General features: G+C 49.5%; 3 protein-coding genes across 3 annotated transcripts in view; 1 reads left to right on the top strand and 2 right to left on the bottom strand.

Moving 5' to 3' along the window:
- LOC102858492 (AFG3-like protein 1-like) overlaps positions 1-2,610 on the bottom strand; it is a 14,216-nt gene extending 11,606 nt beyond the window's left edge. The window contains exon 1 of the mRNA XM_006902870.1: positions 2,434-2,610. Within this exon, the coding sequence (XP_006902932.1) occupies positions 2,434-2,610 (177 nt within the window). The remainder of the gene's footprint in view (positions 1-2,433) is intronic.
- Positions 2,611-3,272: 662 nt separating this feature from the next.
- Positions 3,273-4,907, top strand: LOC102858082 (tigger transposable element-derived protein 1-like). The gene has a single exon (XM_006902869.1). It carries the CDS (start codon positions 3,273-3,275, stop codon positions 4,905-4,907), a length of 1,635 nt encoding a protein of 544 aa, XP_006902931.1.
- Positions 4,908-11,586: 6,679 nt separating this feature from the next.
- The window catches only part of DEF8 (differentially expressed in FDCP 8 homolog (mouse)), a 20,059-nt gene continuing 12,440 nt past the window's right edge, over positions 11,587-19,205 (bottom strand). The window contains exons 3-11 of the mRNA XM_006902868.1: positions 18,416-18,565; positions 16,909-17,050; positions 15,887-16,051; positions 15,242-15,369; positions 14,795-14,908; positions 14,246-14,326; positions 13,285-13,425; positions 13,080-13,189; positions 11,587-11,689 (exon numbers count right to left, since the gene is read on the bottom strand). Coding sequence (XP_006902930.1) covers positions 11,587-11,689; positions 13,080-13,189; positions 13,285-13,425; positions 14,246-14,326; positions 14,795-14,908; positions 15,242-15,369; positions 15,887-16,051; positions 16,909-17,050; positions 18,416-18,565 — 1,134 coding nt within the window. The remainder of the gene's footprint in view (positions 11,690-13,079; positions 13,190-13,284; positions 13,426-14,245; positions 14,327-14,794; positions 14,909-15,241; positions 15,370-15,886; positions 16,052-16,908; positions 17,051-18,415; positions 18,566-19,205) is intronic.

Below are 19,205 nucleotides of genomic sequence, written 5' to 3'. Positions count from 1 at the left end.
GGGTAAAGAGAATAGTGCAACAATGAATGAGTGGAAGCCCAAAATCTCTGTAAATGTGTATGAAAATTAATAAAATATAATTATAGGAAAAAAAAATAGAGCAGCAACCACTATTCAGGGCAAGGGTCACCCAGAGCCTGTCCCTAGCATACAGACACCCCCAGAAGCACCCGATAGCACTGGGGGAGCCCTCACACACAGACAAGTCACCTACTACCACCTCCTAAGAGACACCTCCCAGTGTGCACTCCATGGAGGGTGGGCCATGCTGGTCTCTGTACCTTTGTGAGGAGGTGCTGGTTTTCCTGAATCTGTGCTTCTTCCACTCCTCTTAAAGTATTTCTCAAATCCTTGGGAACAAGACAACACACATGACACTCTAAACCACCACAATATACAGTCAGGTCAGACAGAGATGTGATAGAGCAAGCTCCCCTCTGTCATCCTCCTGCCCACGGCCAGGCAGCTGGGCTGGCAACATGCCTCCCTCATCTAGCACACAAGCCAGTGTTTAGAGCTGACTAGTCTGCACAGCAGCCCGTTCCACCTCCCGACACACCACAGTGTCTGCAGATGCAGACTGTCCCCATCCTTCGCTAGATCCATGCAGCAACTTCACTGAGGATCGGAGAAGAACTAGAGGGAGCATGCTGAGGTTCGGGGGAGGAGGGCTACAGGGCACAGAGCTGAGATTCTGAGAGGGAGAGGGGCTACAGGGAAAAGGGCTGGGTTCTGAGAGAGGAGAGGGGCTGCAGGGCACAGGGCTGAGGTGTGGAGGGATTACAGAGTACAGAGCAGGTTGGGAGCCCTGTCTGTAGTCCTGTGCACTCCAGGGGGAGCAGATACCTTTGGGTGGCTGTGACCACAGCCACTGGGAGAAGGACACCAGTCGAGCCCTCAGAGCCAGCTGCTGACAGTAGATTCCTTGGAGGCCCTGAAAAGGGGAGGAGGTCAGCACCTCTGAAGACAGAGGAGATGTTTTTGACCTGAGCTCAGGTGAGGCATGAACCTGCAGTCTTTCTTTCTCTACATGCTTAACAGGTACATTCCAAACAGGAACTCAATTCTCTATGGAACTGTACAAAGAACAGCCAAAAAAACTAAAAGGTCTTTCTTACCCGAGGTGTTAGGGTTAGCTGACCAAGGGAGGAGCTTCTGCCTCTAAAAGTACTTTATGGAATATACTCACTACCTGTACTGAAACCTAATTAAGCAAATAAGACATTTTTACACCATAAAACAGTGACTAGGGATGACAGAGAACTGGCACCTTCAAGCTGTGGTGCTGGAGAAGAGTGTTGAATATACCATGGACTACTAGGAGAACAGTTTTGTCCTGAAGAAGGTAAAGCCGGAATGCTCCTTCGAGTCAAGGATTCTGAAGCTTTGTTTAACACACTTTGGGCATGTTGCAAGGAGGGACTGGTCCTTGGAGAGGGGCATCATGTTTGGGAGAGTGAAGGGACAGCGCAGGAGAGGAAGACCCTCGATGAGATGGATCGATTCTGTGATTGGGGTGGTGGGAATGAGCGTGTCAGAGACAGTGAGGTTGACACAGGATAGAGCAGGGTTTAGGGTTCTTGTACATAGGATCACTATGAATCACAAGCGACTCGAAGGCACATAACATGGTTAATTAACATCCTAATAACACACTTAACAACAACAGCCTAAAGAATATCTATAGCACTTAATTGATAGCCTATGTAAAACCTGTGGCACATAATCCCTCCAGAAGTAAATTGTATCAGCAGATTAGTAGGGATCAACCAATGTCCTTCCGACTAAAAGCCAAATAGGTCACAAACTCTCACATCCTTTATCTTACATCTTCATCAACAACTCTGCGAGGTACAAACTAGTCACTGTGTGGAGTAGATTCCGACTCTCGGTTGACTCTACATCAGGTTACCAAATTGCAAATCTTAACGCTAGCCGACGGCCTCCTAGCTCCCCTGTAAAGCAGCTGGATTTGAACTGCCCACCTTTCGGTTAGCAGTCTAAGACGTAGCACACTTCTACCACCGCTGAGCACCAATGTAAACTAAGACTTGAAGCTGAATCGAGTCGATAGAGAAAATCTGGTAAATTAGCGGTGGGGCAGGACTCGAAGGCTTATTGCTCATGTCAGCCTATCTGAAGGGGCGGTAATCTGACTCCGGTTGAGGGTAGTGGGCAAACGGTTAGAGACGGGAAAGAGAGGGACTGACGCAGAGGGGCCGACAAGCGAGTTCAGGTCAGGGAATTAGCCAGTCTTAGCTGCCGGGTTTGGGCCAGCACTGGGCAGCTCAGACCAGATCCTGGACAACCCGCCAGTTGGCTCCCCGAGCCGGCTGGCGCACTGGGCGCACTGCGATCACGTCACCGCCGAGTCGAGCGCTGTTAGGCCCGCCCCCGCTTCCTGGAACCGGCCGGCGGCACACCCCAGCTCACATTCCAGGTCGTGCCGAGAGCCCTCACGCCTGGCCCTGCCGTCTTGCCACCTCCTAGGCCACCACCACATCGCCTGAGCACCGCGACCGTCCTGGCCACCGCCTGACTGCCGACCGCCGCAGCCAGCCGGTGCAACATCCCCCCCACCACGGCTTCGCGCCCCTCGTGCAAGCGCATGCGCAGGACCAGAGACGGCGCGGTCGCCGGTGGCTATGCGCATGCTCGGGACTTCTGGCTAGGTGTCTACTTCAAGGCCTGACTCTCTTTAAGGGGTTAAGCATAGTGCCACCTTACCTTGTCTAGACGCCTCAGCTCAGAAAACCGGGAGACTGATTTTTAAAGAGTTAACCAGCCCTAGAGTAATTTAGAAGTTGGGCGTACCCAGGGATACCTACTTCCGGGGTCCTTCATGGAAAGCGGCTCACAAAAGTGATTCGCTCTTTCCTGCACCACCCCAACCCCAGGCTTGAGTGCTGCTGAAGCTGTCCATCGTCACTCGGCAGCCAACCTACATAGATCTTCTGTTACACTTGATGAGCAGAGGAACCGATTCAGTATATGCCATGCCGCATTGAGCCCCTTTTCGAATTACCTTTTGGTCCTTGAGAGCCACAATAACCCTTGCTGATTTTGATGGGCTTGCGGCCGTGCTGTCTGTAAATTTGGACGTCAGAGGTGCACGCTGCAGCCGATTCTTGGCAGGCCTTTGGTGCCCTCCTACCTCTGCAAGGCCATCGCCCATCGCTTCTTAAATTGCATTTTCCAGATTCTGCCAGGGTGGTCACAGGCTTGTTTTCGTTTAGAGTACTGTATACAGCTGTTACGTTTTGGAAGCAAAGATGCCAGGGAAAAGGCCACTCAATGCGACTGCTATCCCAGGTGCCAAAAGGGAACGGAAGGCAATCACCCTTGACATCAAATTAGAAGTTTTAAGACGATTCGAAGCGGGCGAGAAACTCAGCCAAATCGCGAAGACCTTAGGGCTCGCAGTCTCCACAGTGGCGACCATCCGAGACAATAAAGAAAAAATCAAAGCGAGTTCGCAAATAACTACACCCTTGAGAGCCTCCCGGCTGACTCACCACCGCAGTGCAGTGATGGAGAACATGGAGAGGCTGTTGAGTGTCTGGCTCGAAGACCAGAGCCAGCGCAATGTGCCGCTGAGCGTCGCCATCATTCAGGAGAAAGCCAAGAGCTTGTTTGACGACTTACAGCGTGAACAAGGCGAAAGCTCGCAAATGGAGAAATTCAGTGCAAGTAAAGGATGGTTTGTTAGGTTCAAGGAGCGCCATTGTTTACCGCACTTCAAGATGAACACCACTCCTCCTGGGGGCAACGTGGACACATACCTAGAAATGCTGAAAAGCATCATTGAAGAAGGTGAGTACACCCCCTGGCAAGTCTTTAATGTAGATGAGACGGGGCTTTATTGGAAAAGGCTGCCGGAAGGAATGTTTCTTTCTGCGGAGGAGAAAGCTCAACCAGGGTTTAAATCATCCAGAGATCGCTTGATGCTGCTCCTAGGGGGCAATGCTGCTGGGGACTTCAAGCTAAAGCCCCTACTGGTGTACCACTCAGAAAATCCTGCAGCTTTGAAGGGTTACTCCAAGCCCAACCTGCCTGTCATCTGGCGCTCAGACAAAAAGGCTTGGGCTACCAGGGCCATCTTTCATGAATGGTTCACGTACTTTTTTTGCCCTGCTGTTGAGAAGTACTGTGCTCAAAATAATCTCACCAACAAAGCACTGCTCATCCTGGATGGAGCACCATGCCACCCAGTGAATCTGAGTGACCTGTCTGCTCATGTAAGAGTAGAGTATCTTCATGACACTACAGCCGACCTGATTCAGCCCATGGGTCAAGGTGTGACCTCCATCTTCAAAGCTCATTACCTGAGAAGGACTTTTGAGCACATCCTGGAAGCAACAGATGGAGAGGATAAGGCTACAGTCAGGGAGTTTTGGAGGAACTACAGTATCATGGATGCTGTGGACAACATTGTGGTCGCTTGGGAGGCGCTCAAACCTGTAACAATGAACAGTTTGTGGAAGAAGATTTGGCCAGAGTGTGTTCAGTGCCACAGTCTTCCCCGGACAGACAACATTACACAGCTTCGACAAGACATTATGACCCTTGCCAGGAATGTGGCCTGTGAGGAGGTCACAGATGCTGATCTGGGCCGGTTGCTGCAGTCTCATGAAGACGATCTCTCAAATCAGGAGTTGATGCAGCTGCAACAGGGGTGGGCTGCAGGAGAGGAAGCTGGTGAGGATGCCTCCCCTGCTCTGCGGCAGTTGACCACAGAAGCTCTCTCAGTGGCCTTCTCGCACTTCGAAGCTGGCTTGAAGATTCTTACCAGTAACAGCTCTGATGATGAATGGAAGCAGCAAGTCTCCAGAGCAATCAACAAGGCCATATACTGCTATAGGGAACTGTACAATGAGAAGAAGCGGCGTTCAAAGCAGCTGTCTTAGGCCACTTTACAATGTATGTAACCAAGAGTTAGGATTAACCCAGGTAACCTCGACAGATGAGGTGCAGGCAAACCTTTCTATGTCCAGAACTGTGCTTTAGTCTTTTTTATTTTGGCACTTGAGAGTGATACATTTTGTCCTTAAAATGTCATTTAAGGATGACCAGGAAAATGTTTTTTATAAAAGCTACAGAGGAAGGACTGACCCCAGAAGTTGTTGTGTATCACCTAGTCAGAACCAACTCAGCTGACCCTTCAGGTTTTCAAAAACTGTAAATCATATGGGAGGACATTTCCAGTTTTTCTCCCCAGGAACAGCTAGTGGATTTGAACCACCCACCTTTGGGTTGGCAGTGCAAGTCCTTACCCACTAGGCCACCAGAGCTCCCATGCTCTGCAGTCCCTGTTGTGAAAGCATGTGACTCTGATGCATGAATAATTGGACCTGTGGGAAAGAACAGGGAGTCCAGAAATTACCCCAAGTTGATGATAGAGGTGATAACTCAAAACACTGGGCAAAAATAAATTATAATGTGGAACAACTGGTTCATCCATTTAAAAAATAAAATTGAACCCTACCTCACAGCACCCTCCAAATGGATCAGCATCTCAATGTGAAAAATAAAACTATACCCCTAGACACCCACACTAGAGAGCAAAGGTGATTTACTTTATAACCTGGGTGTTGGGTTAAAAAGGATAGGCATTTTCCAACCATTGAAGTCTAGATGCAATGAAAAGAGAATGAATATCAATTTGACCCTCTTAAAATGCAAAAAGCATGGAAAAGAATACATAACACATTGAAAAGACAATTGATACATTGGAAGAAAATATTTGCAACACAGATGACAGATTAATATCACTAATATGTAAAGAACTCTTAAGAATTAAGAGGGGGAAAGACCAAACACACAATAGAAAAGTGGGCAAGAAATAATTCATAATTAAGGCCTTTAAACATATGAAGATATCCAGCCTCAATGACAACTTCAGAAATACACACTGAAGGAACAGATCCTGCTTCTCATTTACCAGGTTAGCTATTAACAAAAAGTATTACAGTTGCTTCCAAGTTGTTTTCTAGTGATAGTCGACAATGAGGAAGAACTCTGAACTTAATAGGGTGTTATTTCCAGGACACACTGCTAAGTGAAGAAAAAAAAACAACACACCACAATATGCAAAAAAGTATGGGGCTGGGGGGGGCCAAGGAAAAATAAAACATCTTGTTCATTTGTACAAAAGGGAGCACAGGCACCAGTTGAGAAATCAAAGGCCCTATCAAGAACTTTAAAGGGCAGAGATGGCCTTTAAAGAGAGGGTGCACCTGACTCAAGTCATGGTGTTCTTGTGGACTTATTTTCATTTCTTTCACCTTCAATTTTAATTTGTATATGAGTAGAGACAAGCTTGGGAGCAGGAGTGGCATCCACTCTGTAAATACTTTGCCTCTGGAAACCCTACGAACCTGGAGAAAGAATGAAAGTCATGCAAGTGTCAAGGACTTTCATTCATAGGATCACTATGAGTCGCCTACAATTCAACGGCACTTAACAACCCAGAAAGAGACCATTTGGCCTAGTGGACCTATAGCGATGCTACCAACCCAAAGGTGGGTGACTAATCCCTGGTCCTAAGGCCCGTTTTTCATTGTTTTTGTTCAAACAGTCTTCTAGGTTGTATAGCCCTGGAGTGTCCACTTACCATACATAGGTAACCTGTGGTCACTATAAAGCTGAACACGGTGACACCAATGTGTCAAATGCGATAATGGTTACCCATGGTGGACGGTGTTTGGTGGTACTCCCTGGTTGAAATAAGCTTGGAAGCAGGAGTGGCATCCACTTCCATAAGTAGCTTGCCTCCGGAAACCTTATGAACCTGGAGAAAGGATAAAAGTCACGCACGCAAGTGTTGAGGACTTTGGTTCATAGGGTTGCTATGAGTAGCCTACGACTCGACGACACTTAACATGAGTAGTTTAGAGTCAGTCCTTGACCTGGTTTTGACTGGTGATACAGAGTTTTTCCAACGTCTTTCCACTGATGTAGTCAATTTTGAGGGGAAGGCCAAGTGTAGAGTCACTTTGTTTTTTTTAAAATTAGTATTTGCCATTGAATACATAATTCACTGTATAAAATTAAAAGAATGAAAAAGGAGCACAGGAAGGAGAAACCAGAGGCTGATGAGATCAGTTGCAGGAGGGGAGGTGGCAAGAGAGGATGCCCCCTCTTGCATACGTCTGGAAAATTCTGACTTTGAAATCATGTCAGTATGTTAGACATTTACACATAAAGCATGCAGGCATCACAGGAGCACCGTAAATCTGACTGCAGTGCCTGAGCAACATGTGGGATGGATAACCCCACAGGGAAGGGTGAGATGTGTACAGTACATCACATTGGAACACTATAGTTTGACTGTATGCCCTCAGGCTAACTTGATAGAAGCGGGGCAAAAAGCCTAAACATCTGTTGAACCATGGCTGGTAGGCTTCTTTTCCACAGAGGCACAGCTTAGCTCTTCTGAAAAAACCTTGCTTGTGTTGTTGGACTGAATAGCTAATTAAATGTTTGGTTAGTAACAGAGCCAGTTTCTTTTCTTGTAAGGAAGGTAACTATACGAAAAAGGGAATAATGGAATGAACCTGTGGTGTTAGATTTAAATTGGAGGTACCGCTGAGAATGAGTTGGACACAGTGACTACATCAATGGAACCAAGTGATCAGAGATGAGGATGGTTCAGATGTGTTGTTCATAAGGTCACTATGAGTCGACCTCTATTCAACAGTACTTAACCACTGTTGGGATTAAGATGGTTAAGCGGTAAATAGTTGCACTGTCAGCTGAAAGCCAAACCTACTAGCTGCTCTTTGGGAGAAAGATGAGCAGTTTCTATGTGATTTACAGCCACTGAAAACCTGCTAGATGGACAGTTATAACTTGGTTCTGTCTCAGCAGCATATAACAGCATTGTGCCCTCATGGGTTTATTTTTAATGTAGTTGTAGCCAGAGAAAGTATATTAAACATGACAGATATCATGAAGATGGCACAGGATAGGCCAAGGTTCAGATTTGTTGTTCATAGGGTTGCTATGAATTAATTGTTGGCACAGCGGCACTTGATAACAACCAGAGAACTAGATCTGTGGGGTTATAGCTCTGACTGCTGAGAGTGATGCCCCAGTAACAGTGAGCACACCTAGGACTGTTCTTCAAGAAGGGGGTCCGCGCCGGGACTGGAAAAGGAGACGAGATTGAAATGTCCTACTATGCCAGGTTAAGAGTGCTTATAGAATGATAGGCACATGTCAAAAGGACACAGACAGTCAGTTCTTACTGGCAAAGATCTCTGACATTTTGATCAGAGGACAAACTCAGTAAGAGTATAAACCAGGGAGCTCTGGTGGCCTAGTGGCAAGAAGCTGCACTGCAATCCCAGAGGCATGCAGTTTGAATCCACCAGATGCTCTGCTGGAGGAGGAGGGGCAATCTCCTCCTGTACCAGTCAGATCTGATTTGACGGTACACACACAAAAATAATAAAATAAAGAAAAACTTTTTTAAAAAAAGGTATCAACCATCCATGTGTTACAACTGTCACCCATGCCAGTGGGTGGAATCTTAGGAATCACTGAATATTTACGTGGACTTGAAGTCTCTTCCCACAAGATGCTAATGAAGTATGAAATATTAGTGAGTCAGAATCAATGACAATGGGTTTTACATGGTTATTTTACAGTGGAGAAATGTGATAGGACACCCACGTGACCAAATGGTATCTCCATGTGACAGACTGACATTGTGTGGCTCCTGGTGTCATGCACTGAGATGCTGTCACCTCTGTGCAATTCCCACCAAGTGCACACTCAAAGTCTATCCTGAGACACACAATTAGGGAGCCATTCTTAAAATAGTTAACCTGCAATTTGAGGAATGTTCATGCTACACACTCCTCTGGGTTAAAAGTGGATGGAGGGATGACAGTTGACTGTTGTGTTGTCTAGGTTGTTTGGCGGGTGGGGGCAGAAGGTACAAGAGGAAATACTTAGAAAAAGATGCTATTAGGACAATTGGAGAAATTGGAGCAGGCCTTCTGCAGGAATGTTGCACATGAGTGCTTAGAGAGGGGCTTCATCTCTGCAGCTTACCACCAAATGGTTCAAAAAGCCTTGGGTATAGAGAGAGAATAAACTAATGTGGCAAAATGGCTGCACTTAGGGAATCTGGAAAATCGGGATTTTTTTTTGGGGGGGCAACTTCTATAAATTCTCCAGTATAAAGTTAAAATAACTATTACATACCTTTAAAAGGGCAGGTGGCCACACTCTCCATTCAACATGCAAGGCACAGTGCTAGCTGTCCTGTCTGCATTTGGATACCCACATCGTCCTGCTACTGTAGCCACCTTCTGTGAGTCCCTGGCAGGAACAGCCTCTGCCCACATGGCACCCATCCACCTAATCCTCGGATGTGGGTAACACCTTCTACAGATTGATTTTTTCTGGGTCACAGCCCATCTGAGATCCCACTCACACACACACCTAGTCTACCCAAAGGCCACCCATTAATATCCCCATTCAAAAAGAAACTGACCTGAGGTTCAAAAAGCCTTGGAGTGAGGTAGGTGGTCAGCCAATTTCCACTGGTTATTATCTTGGGTGGAATCATACCCACTAAAGTGTGCAATAGGTAGTGCTCCCTCATGATAGGCCAAGCAGTCGCTGGGATCAACACCCTTAATCCCATCAAAGTCCTGATCTCAGGAGGGGAGTTACCCTGGCATGTGGCCTGTAACACTTTATCTCACAGGAGAACAACAAACTCAAAGAATAAATTTGTTTGTGTAAGATCCCTTATGTTATAACATCACTGGTGGACTGAGACAGTTATTGAGACAATTGTACTTGGAGAATGCAGGAAAAAAACACAGCTCCCATTTACTGCATGTTTACTACTTAGGAACCCCATTAGGAAGTCACCAGTCTGCAAAAAGAGAACTGGGAGAAATTGCCTAACTTCCTCAGGTACACATCACGTCAGATGCTGCTAGCCTGTGTACTTCTTCCCATGGACCCACGCCTGTGAGCTGTGCCCTGCCCCAACCCAGCATACAGCGGCTACAGAACAGGTATTTAATGGCCAGATGGGGCACCGGGACAACTGAGTGCTCACCAGCAGGCCTGGCCCACCTGTGGGGCCCCCTCAGGTGATGGGGACCACACTCCTGCTGCTTTTCCCCCACCTCACTATGGACTCTTGCAAAGTTCTTATGCACAATTCTGTTTGAAGACCATCAGCCAGAAAGAGCAGGAGGGGAAGAAGTGTACTGGTGGAAGGGTCCAAATAAAGGTGAGGCAAAGAGGTCCAAATAAAACCAACCCCACCCAACAGTTGCCAATACCCCAACATTTCCTGGGGCTCAGAGACTGTGACTTGGACCACAGGGAGACGTAATGGCACAGCTGTGATGCAGCAGAGAATGAGTAGGAATGTGCAGAACTTGTCTGGTTCACAGGGCCTTGTCAAGGTGTGGGAGCTGTCACACCCGGTTCTTCCTTTCTGATGGGGAGAGGTCAGTGACACCGCAGTTGAGTAACCACTCCCATTGTCCACCAAACTGATTGCCAGGCTGCCAAAGTACCACCACCAAGCTTCCCCATCCAGGTGGAGCCTCTCACCACCACATCCTTGACTTGCTGCCTCAGTGTCCACTGTGCTCCAGCAGCCAGTCCAAGGTAGGAGGGCAGTGTAGAAGAGCCAGCATAGACAGCCGTGCTTCCTGAAGGTCCCAAATGTCCTGCCGTTCAGCCATGCCCTGGACAGTAGGCTATAAAGTGCACAGTTCTGTGGAATGCCCAGCACAACACAGCTCCCACTCAGGTGAAAAGGGTGGTGAAGTGTGGCCTGAGGTGCAGCCTTCGTCACATAGATTCAAGACCCCCACACTCTGTCTTTCCCTGGGGATCGCTCCAATTGATGCTCCAAGTCCCAGTGCCCCAAAGTCCCCATTGGCCAGAGTGGAGCACCAGAGCCCTCGCAGGCACTGCAACAGCAGCTCTGCCACATGTGACAAACTGGCCCTGAGAAGGAACCCAGGAGCTGTTGTAAGCCTCGCTTGCCTAATCTGCCTCAACACCACACCTGAGGCTGAGGCGCCCTGCAGCGAGACCTCACTAACCAGCCTGGAGGATGGAAGAGCATGGCCAGTCTGCAGCAGAAAGACTCCAAGATTTCTCCTCTCCCTGTTGGACAGAGCCCCTGATGCCCTCAGCCTGCGAGGAAGGTCTGCAAGGAGGTTTCATCCAGGGGCCCCCAGACGCCCTCAGTGACATGAGGGGTTGAAGTGATAGCAGCAAGAGGAAGTCTCTGGGCATAACCCACACCTCTCCTGCAGGGGAAACGCAGGCCTGAGGAAGTCTACGCTGCTGGGAACTGACATCCCTGGTGGCTCTCTGGTATGTCAGCCTGGCCCAGAGGACAGAGGGCTCTTTGCCATGGGGAGCTGAGAAGCCCTCCACATGCCACAACCCACCAGAGTCTCAAGCCCAGTAGGCCCCAGACAATGGTCCCCCCGTTAAGGTGGCTGGCTCATCCTTGGGCCCAGCAGGCATGGATCCAGGGTCTACAGGATGCACCTGGACCTGAGCGTTGGCCTGCCCCCGGCTGCCTGCAGCCTAGCCATCCATGCCGAGGCCTGGATCCTGGAAGAGTGACTGCTTACGCAGAGTCAGGCGAGCACACTTTGGGCATGTGGTCGAGTTGTCATAGTAGCAGTCCCTGCAGAAAAAGACTGGGTCAGAGTTCTGACTTTAGAAAGGGGACTCTCCCATCAATGGGATTGCCAAGCCTCACCACCTGATATCCACCTGACGTCCCATCATCCTTCTACAGACAAAGATACTGAGGCTCAGGAGTGGGTGACCCAGTTACATAAACTTCCAGGTGGCTGACAGACTGAATTTTGAAATGATATGGTGGGCTCCGACAGACTGTCTGGAATAACTACCTAGGTGAAGTGCCTTTCCATTGCTGAATTTTACTTCAGTCCTTTCCTTTCATCATACCTGGCATTTTTAAAGTTGCCACAATAAACAGCAAACACCATGCAAAAACTAGTGAGACAGGACAGGAGCAGATGGTGACCCTGGCTTCAAGAAGGTTTATATAGCCCACTGTGTGACGGTGTTAATAATTACAGCTTGCTTGGGTCCACAATCGACACTCTTGGCATCAGCAGTCAAGAAATCATTGCATTGGGAAAATGTGCTGTCAGGGACCTCTCCAGAGTACTGAGAAGCAACAATGTCATTCTAGAGACTAAGGTGTGCCTGATCCAGGCCATAGTCTTTGCAATTACTTGCTATGCATCAGAAAGCTGGATAATGACTAAGAATGACAGAAGAATTGATGCCTTTGAGTTATGGTGTGGGAGAAGAGTCTGGAGAACATACCGTTGACTGCCAGGAAAACCAATAAATCTGTCTTGGAGAGGTGGAAACCAAGTTTTAGGATTTTTGAAGCTGTTTGGCATGAGGTCAGAAGGGAGAAGGACATCATGCTTGGAAGGGTGGAAGGACAGCACAGGAGAGGATGAGATGGATTGATACAGTAAGCAGGGTAATGTGAGCAGGTGTGTCGCCGTCAGTGAGACTGGATCAGGATAGGGCAGGACTCAAGAGTTGCTGTACTTAGGTCTCTATGAGTTGCAGGCACCTCAACTCCACATAACAAGAACAACAACAGAACGCACCCATAGTAACTGTGCTTAGGAGTAAAAGTGCTGTTTTTCTTCCAATTTTTGTGTCACTTTTCAAACAGCCACTAAATTTTTTTTAACAGATGACTTACTACGTTTGATCTATGTGCTTAATACATGAAGGTAGTAGGTATTTCTTTTGGCCCAAGAAGCTCTGAAAAAAGTCATTGATCCAGTAATCTTCTAGATCTAACCCTGACAAACAGACATGTTCCTGGCCAAGCTGGGAGTCAAGAGGCCATCCAAGACAGGTCTGGGCTGTGGTGCCCCCTCTTTAAACTCCACAACTCCTTAAAGAACCTTTAATTTATCCACAGACAACCCCAGCAAAGGGCTTGGGAAGTCGAGGTGTGCATGTTGTCCCACTCCTACCCTGTAGGTGAGACTCCAAGAAGGGAAGTGAGTACCCACCTGTGGAAGACAGCTGAGCAGTCAGTGCACACGGAAGTGTGGCTGTCAAAGGGGAACAACACATCCCCTTCTCTGCAGAGTTCACACACGAAGCCCTTGGCCTGGCACCGCTGGGAGAGGGAGTCACGGTGAGGGCAAGCTCAGGGATCACCGTGCCACTCCCCCCCTCCATGGATGAGACCTGCGACACCCCAACGGGGCCCACCTCACAGTCCAGCTTGATGTGCTTGGCAAAGAGAGTGTGGATCTCTGTCAATGAGCAGCTGAGACGGCCCACATGCACGTCCACCAGGTCCTGGACCGAGTACATCTCATCATTTTCCACAAAATGCTGCCGGTCCTGGAGCTGTCAAAGCCCAGGATCATGAGGCCACACCCACATAGCCATGAGGCCCCCACAAGCCAAGCACAGCCCAGGTGTCCCATACCCATGGGGGACATCCTATGTCATGTCCCAGGATGTCTATGTACCAATGATGCCAGGCTCCAGGTCATCACTAGGCTACCCCCACTCCCATGGGGCACTCACCAGGGTACCTACATATCAGCAAAGCGTGTCCCCACATCAGATGGGCACAGGCCCCAGGCCATGCCCCATCCACTAATGCCTGATCACTGACCTCCAGGACCCAGGAGTGCTCATGAAAACTCCAAGTGGTACTGTAACTGTGCAGCCCCCAGACAGAATCCTGGAGCCCAAGAAGGGGCATGACCATGCTTCCCCATGAATATGAAGCCCACACCACCTGCCCTGCCATCCAGTGGACACCAGCCACAGTGATCAACTCGTGCTTCAGACACTTCCCCCCATTTTTGCAGAGCCATCACCTCCAATCATGCCTGCTGCCCCAGACTGCAACCCCCACCTGCTTCCTGCTTTGTCCACTGCTCCCCAAGGGCAAGTGCAATGTCTGCATACAGCAGGTATTCAGTCACTGCTTCTCAGATGGATAAATAAATAGATGACTTTGAAAAATCTGACCTGTGGTTACCTCGGCTCAGGATAGCTGTGCAAATCACAGAGTCCCATAAGGGTTGTATGGAAAACACTTGTTCACCTAAGAATATCTTTGTGGCTTGGATACCTGCCATCATTCTCTGCTTGTAGCTGATCTATTGGGGTACCCTGGTCCCCAGCCTCTCTGCTGGCCCCTTGGCCACCTGACCTGTAAGAGCAAGCGTGACTCCATGGCCTCCTTGCAGGTGATGAAGTAAGGCTTCATTAGCAGGATGTCCTGGCGTAGCTTCTGCCGCAAGAAGGACATGGGTACCCTTAGCCAAGGAGCAAGACACCAGACGTGGGACACAGGCTACAGGGAGGGCGCTGTGATGCATGGCCATAGGGTGCCCTCAGACAAGGTACATAGTGCAGGGCAAAGAGCATGGGGTGCAGGGCACAGGGCATGGTCACAGGGGTACCCTCGGCCAGGGCTCAGTGCACAGGGAATGAGCCCCTACGACCACCGATGCTGCTCTCCTCCATCTCCCCTCACCTGATGGCCCCTAACCCATTACTGCCCCCCCTCCCTCAGAGCATGCCCCCAGCCTCTATCACCACCCCTCCCCTAGAGCACACACCATCACCCCAAAACCATTCCTCTCCCATTGCACACCCCCCATCACTGCCTATCATTGCCCCTCCCCCAGAGCATATGCTCCATCATCACCCATCAGTGCCCTTCCCCCAGGGCACACAACCCATTAACCTCCCTCACCCGGATCTCCACCAGCTCCTCCACATAGTTGAACAGCAGAGGGTTGATCTCCCGAAGCCTCAAGACTGGCCTCGACACCATCAGGGCCAGGTAGCGCATGCTGCAGCGGGACACCTGGGAACAGAATGGCACTGCTGGTGCTTGTGCCCCAGGACTCTGTCCTTCCATCCGGGGTCCAGCCCTCAAGACCACACCTCTGCCCACAACCACATTCTTCACCAGGTCCCATTTCCCTGCCATGGTGCTGCACAGCCACATCCTAGACAGATATGGCCCTATCCAGGGCCCCGCCCCCCAGCACCATGGCCCTGTCCACAACCACATTCTTCACCTGGCACCATGTCCCTTGCCCAGCACCATGCCCTCAGCCCAGCACCACACCTCTGTCCAGGGCCCGGACCCTGTTCATGACCATTCCCCCTACCTCCACCTATGCAGTGGCCTCACCTTCCGGGGCTCAAAGTCCCAGTTGTGGATGACACGTGCAGGGATGACAGCCAGGTCATTCCAGTGGCAGTGGCTGCAGTAGTACTGTCCCGTGTAGTCACACTGCCGGGCCTCACTGGGCACGCCTCCTGCAGAGGGCAGTGACAGGGCTGAGGTATGGCAGCAGAGGTCCAGTGTGGGTCCCATCACACCCATGGCCTTTCTTCAGAGTTCACTGTAGTGCACTGCACCAACATGAAACCTTCATCTTCCTCACCCAACTAGTCCTGCATCTCTGGACCTTGGTTTTGTCATCAGTAAAATGGGATAATAGCAGGCCTATCCCAGGACCAATGGAGTACATATGTTAGGATCAGTAAATCTGGGGCAGGAGGTGGCTAGGGCTGGCCCAAGTGCTAGGGATTCCCTTCCAATCACCAGGAAGGTTAGGAGAAGAATGCCCACAAGATTATGGTGGTCTAGCCCTGCCCAGTGAATTTCTGAAGTAAGTTTCCTTGACCATGATGCTAAGGTGGCCAATTTGACCCCTTGCGTAGAACTGAGGCTAAACTCAGGGACACTCTAAGTATCTATGAGTTCTGATTTGGGGGACCCCATGCCTCTCACACTGCCCCCCCCCCAGCTGCCTGCTGCCTGTGGCCTCACGCAAAGAGATGGGCGCCCTGCACTCGGCGCAGCGGTAGTCCTGGCTGTCCAGACCCGTCTCTGGGCAGATGTTCAGCTCATACTCGGCCTGGTGGCTGACTTTGGAGCGGACACAGGGCTTGGAGATGAGGTTCAGGCACTTGCTGTGACAGCGATAGTAACACCCTGGGGGAGGAGCATGCAGCCCTCAGAAGTGGAAGGGACACCGTGCTGCCCAGGCTCACCTTCAGCTGCCAGGCCCCTGCTGCAGGCCACAGCTAGGCCAGCTGGAGTGTGCTCCCTTCCCTCCTGATACAGGTGTCCACCCTTCAAACCCTGCAGCCTCTAGGGAAAGGAGTAGCAGACTGCTCCTTCAGCTCTAGACATCAGGGCCCACTTGCCAGTTTACCTGGACCGCTGGCCAGGCAGCCAACCAGGATGAAGCCCCTTCTCCAGACTGAAACCACTTCTGTTCATCCACCATCCAGTCTCCCCATCTCCCCACCCCCTTAGCCTAAAGCTCTAGTGGTGTCTTAAATGGGAGCTGCAGTTTCCTCACGCCCTATGCCACCCCGGATACAGATGGTCGTGATCGTCTGGATTACTGCAGCCCAGGTGCCCTTCAAATGTCATCATCCTCTTCCACCTCTACCCCCACTTCAGTCCAGTCTTTAGGAAAGATGAGGCAGTGTGCTTCCAGAAAGACTTGCAGCCTCGAAGCCCCCTGGGCAGTGCTGCCCCAGAAGGCTGCTATGAGTTGGAATCCATTCAACAGCAGTAGGTTAGTTTCATTTATATTTGAATAGTCACACGTGGCTAAGAGTTCCCATGCTGGGCAGTGAGATCTAGCCTGTGAGTTCCATGCAGACAAGCCATTTGGCCTCCTTCACTATGGTGCACCCAGCACAGCCCAGGAGGTCAGGACCAGTCAAAGTGCAGAACGTCATTAGAGCAGAGTAGACACAGGGTGGACACAGGAGGAGAGGCCTGAGGACCCCCCAGGTCACACCCCCAGTGGCAGCAGATCTGGATGGCCAGCTCACCTGTGCAGGTGTACCAGGTCTGGATGAGCCCCCAAATGATGGTGTTACACTTGTCACAGGTCTGCTTGACGCTCTTGCTCTTCTCCTTGTAGAAGCGATGTTCCAGGAGGACTCGGATGTTGGGCTCGTCCTCGTTGGGGTCCTGTAGGGTTACCAGTGAGCCTGACTGTTACTTATTTCTTTTCAGCTGAGTCTATTCTTTTATAATGTAATTTGAGTGAAAGTTTACAAAACAAATTAATTTTTCATTCACATTATTTTTATACTATTAGTTATAATTCCCCCATTGTAATTCCACTTAACCCCACTTCCTCCCTGCAATTCTGACATCCGTCACTACTTATCTAACTGCATCTTCTCTCTTTAGGGATACTGTGCTGATTATCCCTTTATTGTACATTGTCTTGTCCTTCAACCTTCTTACTCTCTTATCTTATTGTCTCTTATTTACTAATTTGTACTCCCATCTCCCTTTCTTCTCACGACAGTGCAAATTTTTCTTTAGTTTTTTAATAATAGTAAGAAGAATTGATGCTCTGACTGTGGTGCTAGAGAAAAGTCTTGGACATACCATGGACTGCTGAGAGAATAAACAGGTCTGTCTTGAAGAGGGTGAAATCAAGTTTCTCCTTGGAGGCAAGGATTTAAGTCCACCTGACATACTTTGAGCAGGTGGCCAAGAGGGACCAGTCCTTGGATAAGGACATCATGCTCGGAAGGGTGGAGGGCCAGTGCAGGAGAGGAAGACCCCAGAAGAGATGGATTGACACAGTAACTGGGGTAATGAGAGTAGACGAAGGAAAATTTTAAGTGATACACTCTGGGATGACCTGTTACCATGGCCTGCCCATATCCTAATGAATATCGTACCTTCAGAGTCCCCAGAAGCCTTGCCAGTGCAGAGATGGCAGCTGTCAGTTGAAGGAGTGCACCACTTGAAGCCTGTGTTGAGGCACCAGCAGTTTTCTGACTCTAGCATCTAACTCCCATCTGCTGATGCCTCTAGAAAACTCCCACTCTGGGTCAGATGGTTTAAGGTATGATTGCCCTACCTCTTAGGTCCAGTAGATAGGCATATGGCCCAGGCCCAGCCAATTGGTCAGTGATTGATTGAGGGGTGGACACATAACTCACTGGGCAGTCACCAGGACTGGTTTATGGGTAGACAAGTGACCCGTGATTAGCCAGTGAGTGTCAGCCTGAGGCTCCTTTTTAACCACTAGAATGCAAGCTCCCATTTGCAGAGCAGATAAAATGTCTCTGCAGCTCCCATGGTCCCTGGGGTTTGCCTGAGCACAGGCCAAACACAGCTCTGTATGCTACCAAGTCGGCTTATGCTGACATAAAGTTTATTTTCAGTCTTTTGCAACCAGGCAGGTCTATGATAATTGATACAGAAATTGCTGGAACATGGAGTAAAGGGTCTTTACCTTTCATCTCCGGTAAGGCCCTCAGAGACCAGAAGAAGACAAGGGCCCTGTGAGAGGCAGGGACAGCCAGCACCCACCTTCAGCTCCTGGAGCTTCAATCGCAAGTGGATGAGCCGAACCACAGCATCTTTCTGCTTCTCTGACTGCTCAGGCAGCTCCAGTATCACCTGCTTGCATTCCTCAATGGCCTGGCGCAGCTGCTGCACGTCCGAGGCCAGGAAGAGGCCCTGCAGGAGAACAGATGCTCTCAGACACCAACTGAGCCAGGCCTATTCTCACAGACCTTTTGACCAGAAGAGGAAATTGAGGCAAGGCGGGGTAGGGGCTGGCTTAAGCTCAGGCTCAGGCCTCTGTCCACAGGCTCAGAGGATCTAATTCAGGATGCTTTTCAAAAGGCAACTTCCTTCTTTGAGAAATTTGACCCCTATTCTGCCTACACATTTCACTTCCTCTGGAGGAAGGCTTGCTTCCTTACTGAGTTCAGGGCAGCTCCACCATCCTCCAGCCTCTGCGACTGTCCGCCCACACAGTGACCCACAGAACCAGGGATGTCCCCCTTCAGGAGCTCCTCCTGGCCTCTGGGAACCAGAGGAAGAGGGAGTGGTATCTTCCACTGGGACACAGGCTGTGCCCGCAGCGAGTGCTCAAAGCTGCTTTTTTTTAAAAAAATGTTTTTTTTAATTTTTTATTAATTTTAATCAAAGTTTAGAAACTTAGGGTTTCCAGTCATTCGTTGTTGCACTTTTCTCGCTGCCCACCCCCTCCTCCGAAAGCTACTTTTTTTTAAAAATTTAGGTTGTTTATTTTTCATTTCAATGAATATCTACAGAGATTTTGGAATTCCATTCATTCATTGTTGCACCCTTC

This window comes from Elephantulus edwardii, unplaced genomic scaffold (genome assembly GCF_000299155.1).
Source record: "Elephantulus edwardii isolate Elephantulus edwardi_28Jun2011 unplaced genomic scaffold, EleEdw1.0 scaffold00463, whole genome shotgun sequence".
In the NCBI taxonomy this organism is placed as follows: domain Eukaryota; kingdom Metazoa; phylum Chordata; class Mammalia; order Macroscelidea; family Macroscelididae; genus Elephantulus; species Elephantulus edwardii.
This window is presented reverse-complemented; position numbering and strand designations above follow the sequence as displayed.

Excerpts from the sequence above, each read along its gene's own strand:
- LOC102858082 (XM_006902869.1), top strand. The coding sequence starts at position 3,273 with ATGCCAGGGAAAAGGCCACTCAATGCGACTGCTATCCCAGGTGCCAAA.